The 17,037-nt window shown below is 40.5% G+C and overlaps 1 protein-coding gene across 1 annotated transcript in view; it reads left to right on the top strand.

Moving 5' to 3' along the window:
* Positions 1-289: 289 nt before the first annotated feature.
* Positions 290-17,037, top strand: part of LOC139710799 (uncharacterized) — a 42,421-nt gene continuing 25,673 nt past the window's right edge. Inside the window, exons 1-6 of the mRNA XM_071622707.1 lie at positions 290-388; positions 3,712-3,806; positions 4,397-4,538; positions 5,908-6,034; positions 6,830-6,939; positions 8,671-8,855. Of these exons, the coding sequence (XP_071478808.1) occupies positions 321-388; positions 3,712-3,806; positions 4,397-4,538; positions 5,908-6,034; positions 6,830-6,939; positions 8,671-8,855 (727 nt within the window). The 5' untranslated portion in view covers positions 290-320. The remainder of the gene's footprint in view (positions 389-3,711; positions 3,807-4,396; positions 4,539-5,907; positions 6,035-6,829; positions 6,940-8,670; positions 8,856-17,037) is intronic.

The raw sequence follows: 17,037 nt of genomic DNA, 5'->3' as shown, positions 1-17,037 counted from the left end.
CTCGGAAAAACTGAACATTTTTCCATCTCCCGGCGAGACGTTTTAACATTCCCCGTTGATGTAATTTTTCGAGATTTTTACATTTCCCGGCCATACGTTTTGCACGTATCCAGCGTTCTGCCATTTACTAGTACAGTATCTTACTGCCAGATGAATATTCATGATGAAGCGGGACGGGTGCCCAAATAGTGCTTACCCTTTGGTAAAGGCATATCATGGGGATATAAAATGTGTACGAAAACAACGCGACGAACGACCGAACTTGATATGCCGCGGTGCATGTGCACATACTGAGAGGAGCGAGGGTCGGATCAAGAAGAATGGACTCCTCTAAACGAGCGCTGTACAAGCCAGCACCAATAGAAAATGTCGGAGCCAAGCAAAACAGGTTTGGAACCACCCTTTCGTTTGTTCATCAGTCACCCATGCCAAATATCTTCCCCAATCTTGTAGCAATGCAAGCTTTGTATGTTCCAGGTTCGTCTACTCTGTCGTGCAGTCCCATTCATGTAATTTCATGTTGTGGTGAAATGAACATGAATTACTGAAATCGTAGTCTAAATAGTAAATGTGATTGTGTAGGCACTTCACGTCAAGAATCGAGGTGGCTTCCTTCGATTTCTTGAAGTTCCTTTTCTATCATCACTGTAATTCAGTTCGGGAAACCCACTCACAAGGGGGGCCCCTCCTTATAAGTACCGGTAACCCGTCCCCCTAGCCCCTTAATAGCCTATAACCCCGTCCCCCTTATAAGTAACCCCCGGGGCACCCCTTATAAGGAGTCTCCACGCTTTTTTTGCAATGCAACGCGAAAATGAAAGGACTGCGGCAATTCGCTTGATTATATCCATAAAGCTTCACAAGTTTCCTAGTTACTCACGAAATTTGAGCAAAATCGGTTCGAGGCATCATATCTAAAATCATGGATTTAAATGCGATATCAAACGACCCATGCGAATGCTGAAATGCGAGCGATTACTGGCGTGAGTGTCGCCAGGCGCGGCGGCGCGGCAATGCTTGAGTGCAGACGTGGCGACTGAGTACGGAGACTTTCGTTCATTCAGGTGGCTTTAAATGAAGGAAAAATAACAAAAGTAACGAAATAGTCAACCACCTACCTTTGCAATTGGTATGCATATATACAAAAGGATACGTTCCCATAGGGTTGTTCAGCGAACAACTTGCTGAATGCGGGAGCTGTTGGAAATTTCAAGCTTCATCGGCGAAACTTGCAAGTTTCAACTTAAAATTTTTGTTTAGGGACAACTTCAACTGGACAACCCTATGGGAACGTATCCTTTTGTATAATATGCATACCAATTGCAAAGGTAGGTGGTTGACTATTTCGTTACTTTTGTTATTTTTCCTTCATTTAAAGCCACCTGAACGAACGAAAGTCTCCGTACTCAGTCGCCACGTCTGCACTCAAGCATTGCCGCGCCGCCGCGCCTGGCGACACTCACGCCAGTAATCGCTCGCATTTCAGCATTCGCATGGGTCGTTTGACATCGCATTTAAATCCATGATTTTAGATATGATGCCTCGAACCGATTTTGCTCAAATTTCGTGAGTAACTAGGAAACTTGTGAAGCTTTATGGACATAATCAAGCGAATTGCCGCAGTCCTTTCATTTTCGCATTGCATTGCAAAAAAGCGTGGAGACTCCTTATAAGGGGTGCCCCGGGGGTTACTTATAAGGGGGACGGGGTTACTTATAAGGGGGACGGGTTACTTATAAGGAGGGGCCCCCCTTGTGAGTGGGTTTCCCGAACTGAATTACTGTACTGTACTGTAGATCTAGTTAATAGTTAACGCAGAGATATAAATTTAGTCCTGCTGTACACGATCACATTTACCATTGGAACAACAATCATACTACTGTATACGCTATATATTTCGCGTGGGTTTTATTTTCACGAATTTCGCGAGTCGGGAGCTATTCGCGAAATTAACAACACGCGAAAATATTACCTTCAAAAATGAATCCCTTACCTTGACGATACGAACATTTTTACGGCTTACCGAACAGACCATACTGGCTAAGCTTGTTTACGTACAAAGCTTGTTTACGTACATATAGCATGTCCACGTCTAACTACTAGTATACACAGCCCAGTAGCTGTGGTAGCATTCGTTGCTAGTAAGTTGAAAATTCACACTTTCTTTGCCGCTTCATATTTTCTCTGGTCCCTCAATCGCGAATTTAACCACTCGCGAAAATGTGTGACATCAGCAATTCGCGAAAAATTATGTACGCGAAAATTATAGCGTATACAGTAGCTCATAGCTATAAAGTAGAATAGAGTCTAGACCAAAATTCTAATTTGACACTTTGTACTGGATAAATGCTGGAGAAGATGATAGATCACAGAGAGCTTTTCCCCAATAGTAACTGCTATCTAGAGAGTGTGGAGTACTAGACAGTATGCATACACCCTGTAAATTTACTATTGTTTTGTGAGCACTTTGAAGACGACGAAGCGTTAGGCTCAGCTCACCCCTCATGCTAACACTTGTAACAGTGTTAACATGCTAGCAAACGAGGAGCAGCTTTAGCAGCCAAATCAAGAAGTGACTTAGTGCGTATCGTATCAATCTCGTAAGAACTCAGAAGTGCGTATATGCGCTGCAAAAATGCCACTTCAGTATGCAAAGTTCCCCATTACTAAGTGGGTAATGGCAGCCCCCATGAAATCACTGACACCAATGGCATTGACACATTGTATTGTTCGCCCTCTAGTGGTGGAGAGGAAAACAAATCTCTTTGATAGATCATGATCATATTCATGACTATTAAAAAAATTGACTCATGTTATCACATGATACATCATCAATCATCACTTTCAGTCATCATGACATAAATGAAGGCATGATGATGAATTAATTTAGACCTCAAAATGATATTAACAGGACTAATTGTTAATTCAATAAACTTATAGATTCTAATTCTAGGTACTACTAATGTACTATACCACTAGATTCTAGTTTCTACATTGATCTGAAAAAAAAAAGCACCAAGGTTCGGCTCCTTGCCAAAATTTGACTGCGCGCAGAAAATTATCCATAGCAATAGGTATTGCATGATAACAGCCAGTGGTCAAATTTTGGATGGTGTTAAATTTATGGTCGAATTATGGGCTGCTTGCTTTATATTGACCTAAATTGATCTCTTTATAAAGAAGAGCCGCCGGACCAACACAGCCGGTGAATGAACTTGCACAAAGGTGCACATTGACTAAGACTAGAGTAAGAGAGAAAAAGTGTTATTTTTTTTTCTATTTTTTTTTTTCAGTGCTCCTGATAATTTAGGTGATGCAATACCATCAAGGCACATGACCAGGAAGTTGCATCAAGATCACATTTAACTCAAAGTCATGACAAATATGAAGCCCCTCCCCCTGTTTCATCTTTTTATAGTTCCTTCCCACTGTAACAACTACAAAAATGTGAAGTATATAGCTCACAAAACAACTCGTCCTTCTTGATGCTTAATGACAATGCTTTGTAATTTGCTGTGTTCTATTGATACATGACCGTGAGTGCTCATGTACATTTATGGTTACATATCCTTGGCACAAGGTCGCCTGTTGAACGATGCTTTCATTCCAGACAGTCTCACTGTCTAGTCCTTCTTGATGCTTATAATGACAGTGCTTTGTAATTGGCTGTGTTCTATTGATACGTGACCGTGAGTGCTCCTATGTTTACAGATCCCTGGCACAAGGTCGCCTGGTAAACGATGCTTTCATTCCAGACAGTCTCACTGTTTATGCCGTCCCACCATCAGTTGAGACGACCAGTATCGGTGAGTTCAGCTTTATCTGGCTTTACAGGACAAGAATAACCAAGGGCAATGCTATATATATATAGACTGTGATGTAATAAATTTGGATGGGCAAACTTCCTAATTTTGTTTCTCTTGAAAATGGATGGTTGTAATGTAAATGGAAATCGAGTTCTCTACCATTGATCTGACTACACCAACAAAATGGAAACAATTTTTTTGAAAGAAAATCGGTGTGATCATATCACGTGAGACAAGTTAGTATATCTTAATAAGGGACAAATTTATGATTTTTAATCTTGGTAGATTTATCAGATAGATTATGTGATAGATAGTCTATGTTTGCTTTCATATATTTACTGAATGAAAACAAATCTTTGTCTGCATTCCTATGTTTAGGGCACAGTCTCAACTTTAATTACATGAAAAAAGAAATGTGATTATGAAATGTGTGCAAGCACCAAAATAATGCACAGATATCTACCCATGCAACACACGCTTTCATTAAAAGATATTCTCGGGGTTTTAGTTGGTATAATCCATGCAGCAAAGCCTTGTGACACTCCGATAGCCTCACTGTTTTTATTCCTTCCACTAAAACATACGTGTAGATACCCTGACCACCATATCACATAGTGCATCACAGTTCAACAGTGGATCCCTAAGCCCGGCTCGCCAGTCCTTGGCTAGTCTTAATCTCAGCCACCAGACACCATCCCTTTCAAGTGACCTATCCTCTCCATTGCCAAGGAGGTAAGCTATATAATACTATTTTCATTATGATTTTGCACAAAGAAGGAAACATAATAATTGTTTGATTTCTTTTCTGTCCATTGAACTGTGTTTGGGTTCAGTAAGAAATGAGTGTGAACTGAAGCATACTGCTGTCCTTATCTCATGATGTCATACCAGACACTCTTGCTTGCATTTTTCTTACAGCACTATAAAGAACTAAAAAACAACAACAACAAAACCCAAATATCTTTAATGACATGCTAATAACACATCCCCAGCGAAATACTGTATGTAGATAAGATGTATTCATATGCGTATCATCTGTTCAATTCCTGCAAACTGTATTTGCTTGAAGTCTGTGTAGTTACAGTTATTGTGCACTTGCTGAATGTACTTTGATATGTGATACATCATACATGTGCTAATCCACAATAGATCTCATTCTATGTTCCCCAATGACATACGGAGAGCCATCCATCACATATCGCCTTACCTCTCTCAATGCCTGCTCAATTCTTCTCTGTATCGCATTGCAAGATATCCAGGGGGGCTGGCGTAAACAATGGCGCTGTCGAGGGAGAAGGGGCGTTATCGTTGTAACCTTACACTGATATGGGTGGGCCCGTATATGCAGCAGTGGGAGATGGATCCCCTCTGTCAATTGGAAACTTTTCAAAGGGAAACTTTGTTCCAGTAGACCTGAATACTTGATGGTTACTTTAACCCCATCAAAGATCTATCCATTATACATGTATCTTGCTAAGTTTTGTTTTTGTTTTTGTTTTTGTTTTTAATTCAGTTTTTAATATAGCTTCACCCATGCACAGCTTTACCAGCACAGAAAATTCAGTCAGTATATATGAGATGATGCAATAGATAAAATTTGGGGTTTCCAATTTGTTATATTGCAGTATTTTTGTGTATGTGTGAGTGTGATCTGAGAACTTACAAGGGAGCTCTTCAGACCAGCAATGTCTCACAAAATGTACACTGTACAATCTGTGGAAATTACACATTTGTTCCCACTTTTACTTAAATGCATATATAAACAGGTTAGAAACAACTTTGTATGCAGTAGCAAGTTGGTCAATATCTTGCAATGTTGTATTACATGGTAATCAATATGTTTTTTGTTTGTTTGTTTGTTTGTTTTTTGTTTGTTTGGTTTTTTCATCACTGTTTTCCCATAAAATTACTATAAGTGCAACACGAACTGCAGTATTTGTAAATAAATTCCTGTAACCACTCTCTCTCTCTCTTGTTTTCTTCCTCTTTTCTCCCCACTCTCTTCACGACCCCATTTTTACTCTCACCCCCCCCCCATCTTCATCTCTTTTTCTCCCACCTCTTTCTCTTTTTAAATATTTTTCTTGACTTGTTCTGACAGGGACTCACCCTCTCATCAGTACCTAGCTGAGAGGAATTCTTCCCCACCACACTCTCCCTTGAAACCGTCACCCACCAACATCCTGGAACTCTCCGATTCAGACAGGGAGTATGTCGGCCATCATAGGGTGAGTACTCGCAGGGATGCTACAAAACTTTTTTTGTACCACTTGCCCGGTTTGGCAAGCAGATTTTTAAATTGTTGCAAAACACTTACCCAAACATGACTTTTTACTTGCCCAAAATAAAGTTATAAAATAAAAGAAACTGATTTAGAAATTCACTTGTAAAGTAATTAAAACACAATCATTTGAATAAACAGCACACCTTGATTCGCAAGCAAGTGTTGAAAATTTGCTGAAATAAAGTTAGTAAGTCGAGTTGCATCACTAAACAATCATTATCTATGGGCTTTTGCATGGTTGACTTTGTAGGCGGGGGGGGGGGGGGGGGAGTTGAAAAGGTGGCTTTAAAATTTTTAGCTTGCCCAATTTGGGCAAGCATTTTCTTCTTCTTACTGTTCCAAAACACTTGCCCGATGTTGATTTTCACTTGCCCCAGACAATTGGGCAAGTGCTTATGTAGCATCTTGGATCTTAGGGGGTTGAAGAAGGGGGGGGGGGGTGGGGGAGAAAAGAATATCCTGATTGATTTGTTGGATATTTATATGGGTGGGACCATGGATTGGCCTTTGAATAATCATGGCACACTCTAAGCCGAAATCTGATGGTGTCATTGCCTGGGAGGAAAAACCCAGGATGTGGTTGTGGACATGCCCAAGTGAACTCCAAGTCACGTTCAAGAAAAATGTGTGTAGAAATGCTGAAAAGGCAGAGAATAGATGCATAATCACAGAACATTATTTGCTATTCTTCTCCTCAAACGACATACATATAATTTTATTTTCTCTCCCCCTTTTTTAGACACCAATCAGACACATTCCTGCAGCCACAGGATCTCCTGTCCTCCTCGTTGATGCGAGTGGTCAGCACTTGGACAGTGGTCAAGCGGAGGTTGAAGTCAGGACAAAAGTGTGAAGTCTCCCGCAAAGATTGTGTGCCATGCACCAACTGTCGTCGACAATGAACTGAGGTACCAGCACTTTCAAACATTCATCACCATGAAAATTGTGACAATGAACTGAGGTACCAGCACTTTCAAACATTCATCACCATGAAAATTGTGACAAGGCAACGTGCAGCTCTTTTGTGAAATGACTTTAACATAGCTTTTCAATATTTCAAAGTAACACATCCATTCTTTTCTATAATGAAGTTATCTTTCTTCTAGCCATGAGCCATGCATTGTCCACCCAGCAGCACCAGTTGTGCATTTTGCTGTTTTATTCATTCAACTGTTATGATGCCTCTTCGCAAGTTCAATCTTTTCAGATCAGAAACAACCAAGTCTGTTGAGTCCAAAGATGGTCAATCTTAGCTTTCAAGTACAATTCTACTCCATGCTTGAGTTAGCTGTATAGATCAAAGATTAAAGATATAGTTTATAGATTATGGATCTAGAGTGAAATGAGATGAACAGAATGATAGTCATCAGTTGCAACCACACACACAACTCTGCAGAGATCACATCATAACCTCACAAGTTTACCCATAAAAGGGAAGAAAATGCTAAGTCAACATATTTTCATGTTTTTAGCATAATAAGATAACACAAACTTTCCTTCTTCAGAAGGCATAGGGAATAATATGGTTTTCCAACTGTGACTTCTCAAATTTCTAATATTTCTGCATTCACACAGTCCACATATATATTTGGGTGGAATTCCCCTTTAAACTGTATACAAATTTTCATTCATTTGCTTTACAGCACTTGTACCACAGCATTATGCTGAAAACTAAAATAACCAACTGCACTAAAAATGATGATACCAGTAATTGTGGCTTTGTGAGCATTACATGTAATTGATCTCAACCAAGGCCACAATAAATTGTATGTTGCATGCTAGATTTTCCTCTAACAGGAATCTCCATATGATTAGACCTTATATTTCTCTTTCTTTGGTGGAAGATACCCAAACTAGCTTATTGGTTCCTTCTTTCTTGTATTAATCTTATCTGGCATCATTAAAAACTGAGTAACAGTCATTACATTGCTGAAGAATAGGAAATCCGAGCCATATCTGTTTTACATTTTTTGATGGGAAAAAAACCCCTGAGGCTGTCCATTTTTTTGTTTTATCCGAGTACTTACCAGACCGTAAGAAATGTATGCATGCCCGTCAGTCGTGTTTATATTTTGCTGCTTGCTTTGTCGGATAATGCTTGCACCCTCTCAACTGCTGTGGTGTACATTAAAGAAGCAGGCAATTAATCCCTTTTCTGTTGTACGATAACAAGGAATGTGTGAACACAGCAGATCAATTGCCAACAAGCCTGTTGTCCAAACGTCAGGAGCACGCTTTGCCAATTAAGCCAGCTAATATCCAAATCTTAAATCTGGCACAAGGTCAGAATACCACAAGACGTGTCGACTCTGACCATGTTCCCACAAAACCTAATCCAAGTCGTCTGAGTCCAGGTCCACGTTGGTATGCGTTATGTTCTCAACTCGGAGGGGACGTTTTTGCAATGCAGAGCGTTTGTGCCAGTGGATAGAAGTGCTCCCGATCTATTCGTGCATGCATGTGGGTGTGTGTGCATATCTGTGCATGGTTGGTTCATGTGTGTGCATGTGTGTATGGACTGAAATACATACTCCAGCGTCCTGTACTGTCGCATTCAATTTGACCCCCCCATCTTGCTAGGAATAGGGGCTACACAGAGGAAGCAGCCAGGGTGCGTGTAGACTCCGTTCCCTCGGTAACCGTGCTCGGTGACGTCGATCTGCGGAGAGGGACTTCCGCTGATCGCAGTGAGCCGCCACAGACCGGGGACCCCACGCATACCGGCAGAGAATCGACCGTGGTCCCACAGGAATTGACGGCGTCATGTAAGCTTCCTTAAATAAATGTATTAATCCCATTCGTTCCACTGTTACTACCCATTGTTTCCCTCTCTGCTCTATCTTTATGGGCCTGCTCCTTCCATCAATGAGAGAAGGATAGTCGAGTGGAAAGACAAATGTGCCCCTCATTTCCTTTTGTCATGTCTTGCTTTGTCTTTTAGTCTCATATTGTTTTAGTCTATCTTTTCTTTTACAGATCTCAGCCCTTTCTTGCTTATTATCATTTAGTTAGTGGTAGTTTTTTTAGACTTTCTGTGTTCACACTGACAATTTTTTTTTTTCGCCTATACGTAGCCTTTGTTGACAGTTGTTTCCTGGGTTATTTTTTTTTTCTCTTTCAGTATTTTATCTTAGATTCATCATTTTTCTACTTTTTTTTTTTTTTCACAGCTCCCTTTCTTCCCTGTCCTATTATGCTTCTCTCTTTTCTTTATTCTGTGTGTTTTTTGTAACTTTCTTATCCATCTGATTATTTCTTTCCTTCCTTATTTCTTTTACTTTGTCGTATTGTTCACTTTTGTTTGCACCTTAGAAACAAAGTAATGAACTTGAGTGTGTAACTGCCTTTAAAGGTATGTTCATGCTAGAATTGTTCTTGTTTTTATGTTTATTCACTTTGATGTGTGTTTGTTTGAATGTCTGTTTAATCATTTGTTGCCATCTTTCTGTGTGTCAATTCTTCGAAGCACTCTGTTGTTGCTGTCCGTCTTCGTCGTGCCGACTTTCCCCTCAAGTTTCCCCCCATGGCCTTTGGCGTCATTATCAATGTGCTTTCTGTGCCGGAAGCTTAGGCTATATTTAACCCCAGTCTGTTTTGGGGTGCCAGGATCAGTGCTCTCAAAATTATGGATGTAAACCAGCTGTAGTCTTGTGTTTTGTTGTACAGGAGAATCCTCTGATTTCAGAGTTTGTTAGGAGTTTGATACCAGAATTCACCTCCCAGTCCTGCTTAAGTGAGGTTTCAAATAGAGTAGTCTTAAACTTGATGAGGGAAAAGAAAGAGAAGAAGAAACCTCCAGAAAATAGAAAATCACATCACAGTTTTTCTGGGAAGCAGCCATTACTGAACTTTGCATCGGAAACGTCTCAGAATTTTTAGTAGGACCCAATGCGATCGGGTTTTCCTGTATTCCCAGCTATTTATATTTATGTGTGCGAGGGTACCTAGTTTTCATAACATGATCATGCACACACACACACACACACACACACACACACACACACACACACACACACACACACACACACACACACACACATACACACATACTTTAAGCAGCCAGTCCTGGCCCCTTGCTGTTGAGGAAATAGCCTGTCACATGGCAGAATGAACTGATATGGCACATGAGGAGCAGTGGGATTTAAAAGAAAAAAAATGTAAACATGCCATAGCCTGAAGTAGGCATTAGTCTAATGAAAGTGAATGATGTAAACAGTGACATCTTATATATTTACAATACTTCAAAGCAATCATCAGTATTCTGTTTTTCTATTTTATTTACTGAGTTTAACTTGCATTTTACTTACATGCATGCCTTTGTCATGGACTTTTCTTAGCCAAACCCAGTAGGATTTATCTACTAGTATTTGGAAAGAGGATCTTAAAGTGTCTGAATTGATTCATACTTTTATGTCTCTAGACCCAACACAATGATGGTCACAGTTTAATGCAGTTCCCAACATTAATGCCTTAATGGGTGAAAATCAAAGTTTCTTATACCTTTGTGATCATTGTGGTTGCAAGAGAGATTAGCAAATGTCTTGAAGTATGGATACCGATCATCAAACATAAACTCTTTGGGGTTGGAGTGCTTGAAAAGAAAATTGTTTGCCAAAGCTAATCTGTGAGACCCTGAACTGTGAACAAAAATACCGTGAGAGTATAATCTGAGAAATTAGTGATACTGAAGCGAATTTTACTGAAAGTGACTCAAGGTAAAATATTGATTGCCAGAATGTTTGAGCTTTTAAACTACTGGGAGAAAAGCATGGGGGAGTTGAAGTGTTTAATTTTGCCAAATGGTTTACCACCTGAAGTCTGAAGATCTGTTGTCCTCATAGTTTAGATATGTGCTTAAGTGCAGGTATTATATATGATAAAATGCAGGTATTGTAGTCAGCAACCACATGCAAAGGAAGTTTGAAAGGTCAAGTTAAGGAGAAAGAAGTCAAAGATGTCTCTGAGGTTGTGGCACTTTCTTTTCATGGTTGTTAATATGTCCTTCCCCGTATCCTAAGACTAGGCATTTGCCATCACTGGTGGAACAGAATAGGTGTGTGCCGATGATAGTGCCCTATTTTCAAAGGTTGTCATTGTGATGATCTCATCCGGCCTGACCTTACGGTGACCAGTAAGAGTGACGTGGCTTGGCAACCGTTCGAGCGCCGACTCTGGTGGTGCATGCCTGCACCGACAGGGCACTGTTCTTGTGGCCTGTTGGCTGCACATCTGCTCGATTACGTCATCTTAAATTTGAGAGTTACGATTGTGGATGCCCCTTGTGGGGAATGCCTGAAGCATTTGCAATGTGGGTTCTACTGGACATTACCACCTCATCGAGCGTTTAGGAACAGTTGCATTGATCGCATCACTATCTTATGTAGCAGAGATGTTGAATGATCCAAAGTCATAACTTTGGTTCAAGCTAGTCCATTATTTGATCAAGCAAAAAATCATTGCCCTATAGAATTAAGGAAGCATGTGCATAAACACAAGAACATTGGACAATGATCCACTAGGTGCATGTAAAACAGCAGATTACTCTTCATTTCTTGATTAGAAAAAAAAAAGAGAAGGAATTTTGACTTTAAGGTTTGATATTTTAGATGAACCCCCCTCCCTGCAATGTTTCTATTTTGATCGCTGGCCGACTTGTAGCTGCCAAAAATAATGGGATGCGATTTAGGCGTGCTGCGTCTGGTGAGAAGGGACAGAGAGATGAGTGGGCGGAACCCCTCCGACGAGAGGACAGATGCTTCCGTTCTCTGCCAGCAATTCTTGGCAGAAACCGAAGAGGATCCCTCTCTCTCCCTATCTTTCTCTCTGACCATTAGAAGTCACTGGGCTTGCTGTGATATTGTAAGGTTCCCTCTAACTCTTTCACAAACATGGGCGACAGTCATGCGTGCAGATGTGACTGATATTTGGAAGCAGCGAATTGAAAGGGGTAAATGCAGAGAGGTGGTCTGTGGCCCCCATAGCAGTAGTGTTTGCATGTGGGGTATACTTTCCAGCCGTTACGAGGGAAGTTTCCCCCAACATATATTCGTTTATGGATTCAGTGAATACAGAGTGATTAGTAAAAAAAAAAAAAAAACCAAACAAACTCTATTTAAAGTTTGATGAAAATGAGACTACCCATTCAAAAGGCATAAGCACCTAAAGTTTTGTTAAATTTCATGTTCTGCCCTTTCTATATGGGAACCAAATAGTAGAACAGTATACAGAAAGAATGTAAGGAATTTCATGAATTAGAATTTGTTATCAAAAGCACAAATTCCCTCAACTTTTGACTAGGATATATGTCAAGGCAAATATCCATGCCTTCTGGAGGAGCTAGATTACTTTAAAACACAATATTTTCATGGCATGAAATTTTCTCAAATTAGGAGGCGACGGCCTTTTTCCGGGCATGAATTTTTTTGTGAGTTCCCTCTAACATCCAATGCATATAGTGTAGACAAGAACTTTCACTTGCATTTTAATTTCGCGAATCTTGGCTCTCGCGAAATTAGCGAAATTAAAATGCACGTGAACATTCCTTGTATTACAGTAAGTAATGGCTTTGATGTCCTTGATTATAGGGAAAAAATGAAAACACATTAACTGCTACAACTACATGTAGTTGTCTTTTTTTTTGGGGGGGGGAGGGGGTGTTACAATTTTGATATAGACTATGATGTATGCTGAGGAAGGGTGAGGAAGGACTGAAGAAGCCACCTGTTCTCCCATGTGTGATATGAAGGGAAGTATCGCTTCTGTTAGCATGATTGGTCCCTGGGTGCCTACATACCTGGCAATGAATGTGTCAGGCTTATTATCAGCTTATGTAATGAGGGCCCCAATTGCATGGCAAAGAGAGGATGGGATTTGGGGGAGGGGGTTGGGGGGAGGGGGGATTGGGGAATCTCAGAGAGCTCCATTGGCATTTCCTGAATTGTTTCCATTCCCTCACTGCCTTCTGTACAGAGGCCTTTCCTGGTTAATTAGCCCCTTAATTGATTCAGTATTCCGGAAGGTGTGAAGTGAACGGCTGGATTAGGCAAGGGGCTGCCTGCGTGTTGGAATGTATGGTTTCGTACATCGTTCGAAGCTCCACGGGCTCATCTGCAAAGCTGTCAAAGAGATTTGTGCCCTTTTGCGTCAAAAGCTGGCAATGAATTTGTGCCATCAGAGCTGACACAAATTAAAGACTTGATTGTAGGTGTCGCACATTGTCAACTTGTGCATGTTTGTTTTGCTCTTTTTGTAGTGACGCTTTAGCAATGACAACATCTGATCAGACAGCTTAAAGTGAAAACTAAGTTTCGGTAAGTGCTTGAGAACCCGTCTAGCACCATTTTATTTTTGCTTGCAATATATCGAAAGAGTCCACTAAGAAACTTACCTGGCTGACGCGGTTTGCCGGAATGATGAGTCGGTTTGGAGTATTTTGAGAAAAATAATAATAGTAGGAAAACCGACTTTTATTCCAGAAGGCTCCAGACTAACTCGGTCTCGGGAAAAATTCGACCCTACTTCAGACAATAATTCACACGCAGTTCGTGATCGCCACATTCTACTGGCCACTACATAATACCAAATGAGGCCTAACTGAATGGACAGGAAAGTGCGTGCTAACGTAATCCTGTACAAAACAAAACAAAAATGACAGCGCGCGGTCCTCAGTTGCTGAGACGCGCGGTCTTTGGAGTTTTTGTTGTTGTTTATCAAGCGCCTTTGATTGTTTTAGAGGTGCTTGATAGGCGCACACTAATTTTGCATGCGCGCAAAAGAGGTTTTTGATGCGCGCGTTGTAACAACTCGGACCATACTGCGAGTAGCCAGAACACGAAGCGCTAGTTTATACAGGCCGCTCCCATAGGACAACACTGTACAATCAGAGGGACAACCATTACAACTCATCCCGCCGTCAAAGCGAAGCCGAGTTCTCCCCGAGTTCGAGTTTGGCCTGACCCCGTTCGGGTAAGTTCTGAGACTGAACCTTTTTGGTTAATATTTCGCATTTTCGTCGTTACCCATCGAATATCTTGTAATAACATCGTTATCCTGCACATTTCCTAAGCATACGTTCACATTTGGGAGCGAAATTTGACAACTTTTGCAGGCGTACCAGAACTTTGTTTGGGCTTTAATCATCTTGCATGTGACGTAATTATCATTGCTGTATTTTTGCAGTTGCAGTTATTATATGTAGCAAAATTGTTTTGACAGACTCTTGTAGCTTTTTATGTTACTACCTGCTAAAAGTATTGAGAGCTCTTTCATTAATTCTTCTAAACAGAAAAAAGTGAAGAATCAGCAATGATTTAGACCCCATCATGTCTACTGCAATATATGGACTGTGTGGAATACATGCCTGTATTTTGTGATCACTCTTTGAATTATTGATGTAAGCATGAAATTGATTATGGAACCTATATCAGTTTTGTTACCCTGCCTAAGTTTATGTTTCTGCCTTTATGTAGGCAGTAATCAATACTTTCTTCATAAAACAACAGCCCTAAGATACACAAGCTAGTGAAAATTATGCCTTTTTGGTAGAGTGGTTTACTTACAACTGTATGTGTAAGTCTGCTATGTCTTACATACATTAAGAACAATGCTCATAGTGCAACTGTACTACATATATTGCTGATTTCAGAATTTGTGGAATAGATTTTGGAAATTATACATACCATATGAATTCATTGATTAAATACTGAAGAATGAGAGATCAAATGAACAGTGTGCCCTGGTTGTAGACTTTTCAAGGGGAGGTTAAATGAAATCATGATGATGATGAAGATATCATTTCATTTACCCGGGGTAGCCTCCCAGGGTCTCACTTCTGCTCTTCCCGTGGTCGCGACTTGTACATTGATACTGATTAGTACCCCCAGCATTGTAGGATTTGATGGATTAGTATACCCCAGATCATGAGCTTGCTCTGGATGTGAGCAGATTATGTTCAGTCTGAGCAGGAGAGGAACACGTAGTGATGTCATGTTTTTGAACCCTCTCCTCCTCCCCCCCCCCCCCCCCCTCCCCCCACACACACACACACAGATACCAGAGTTGTCAAGTTTCTGTGATTCTGCTAAAGGCTCCATGTAAAATACAAACAAACAAACAAACAAAACAAAGCAAACAAAAAATATGGACATTTCTGTTCATGTCCTAAGCAATAGGATACAAAAGCGTCCCTAAAGTTAGACATTATTTTGGCCTATGGATTTGCATTAATGTGGCCGCCCAGCTCAAAACCTATAAAAAGTAGGCAAAAATGAATTTTACTTTTCTCCATTGTATAGTTTAAAAGAGGACGCTCTAAGCTTTGATATGGTATAAAACTTGTTAAAATTGGACCGTCCAAACTCTCTCAGAAAGTGAGTGAAATAAGAAAGAGTTAGGTGGTGCAATTTCAAAGACAAGGGAGGAAAGAGGTTTAAAGACTAGGGTCACCTAGGTGTGCTGTGCAGAAGTATCAGTGAAAATTTGTGTTCTATTTCACAGTGAAAGCCGTGCCTGTCTATTAAAAAAACAAAACAAAAACAAAAACAAAACAAAACAAAACCATGGTCCAGAAAGACTGCTCATATTTTGTTTTGGTTTTGTTTTAAGCCACCAATTTTGACAGTAGGTAGAGTAAAGCTTACTCTCCAAGGTAAGATAAACTTTACAAATTTGAGTCTATCAATCCAAACGACGCATTTTGGTCCATAACAGAGAATCCTAATCTGTGACTTTCTGCGGGTTTCGAGCTGGGCGGTCACACAATGACACTCAAGAGTCTCCCTTATTGCTCTTTGAAATCTCCCTGATTTTGACAAGGGAACATTGGCAGCCTCGCTAATTTGCACACGAATTATCCCATGTACCGCTCGACAAACTCATTTACGTGATGACAAGTCAGGTGCAACTGTAAAGTGCAATTAGTCATGCCATGTAGCAATGACTCCAGAGGTAGACACCACTGCCAACATCTTTGTTTTCTCCGGTTTTTGATTCCCTCAAGGCTAACTCGGGGAAGAGCAAACATCATTGAATTGCTTTTATTACTGTCCTGGTCCATGGTAGGATAATCCTGCGATTTGCCATATCTCAGACAAATCGTCAGCGTGAGACTTTTCCAATGAATCTCTGCCATACTATCAAAACGTTATGACGGCAGTACACTCCAAGATTTGATTTTCATTTGGGGAGGTTTTTTTTTTTCAGAGCAGCACTAACTTTCTAAATTGTGTCACTCAAATGAACATCTCAAGCATGTGAAGTCCTTGTCTATTTATCTTTGTGAAATGATAGACTGTAAATTTTGTACTTATTTTTTTTTTGCTTTTGACTCTTAAACTATGATTGAAAATTCAGCTATGAAGGTAGCTTCAAACTGCCTTGATTGTGGTGAAAATTCCCCACAGATTACCATGAATAATTTACACTAGTTTACCCTCAAACACCTAGTGAACCAGTATTCCATTCAGTGTCTTATTCACCTCCGTTTGTTGTACACAAAATTGTCTGCCCCCTCCCCCCCCCCCAAAAAAAAAAAAAAAAAAAAGATGTGTGTACACAAAATGATACTGCGTGAGGGGACTGGGCCTTCCTATGCCACAGAGAAATAGCTTTATATGGGCCACTATAGCCAGACATATGGTCGTGTGACCCTACATGATCCTACATATCCACAAGAAGTCCACAAGCCCTCAGCCACTAAAACATCTGGCTGGTTTGAAAACATGGGACAGTTGCTCAAATGCCCTGCCCTCACAAAAACTCAGTTACAAAGGTAGAGAATACCACAGTGGGGAAAAAAAGAGCTCAACCCCCATTAAAGTGTCTGTGAGAGGTTGAAAAGCTGCCAGGAAAATGTTGATTCATGCTCTCTAAATGATTATCGCACACTAGGTGACTCATTCATGACAAATCAACCTTCCACATGTTCATGTCACACACTCGTACACACAC

The sequence above is a fragment of the Diadema antillarum genome, unplaced genomic scaffold (genome assembly GCF_040938485.1).
Source record: "Diadema antillarum isolate AM-2024a unplaced genomic scaffold, OU_Dant_1.0 seq00001569_RagTag, whole genome shotgun sequence".
In the NCBI taxonomy this organism is placed as follows: Eukaryota; Metazoa; Echinodermata; class Echinoidea; order Diadematoida; family Diadematidae; genus Diadema; species Diadema antillarum.
Note: the sequence above shows the minus strand (reverse complement) of the source record. Positions and strands in the feature narration are given on the sequence as shown.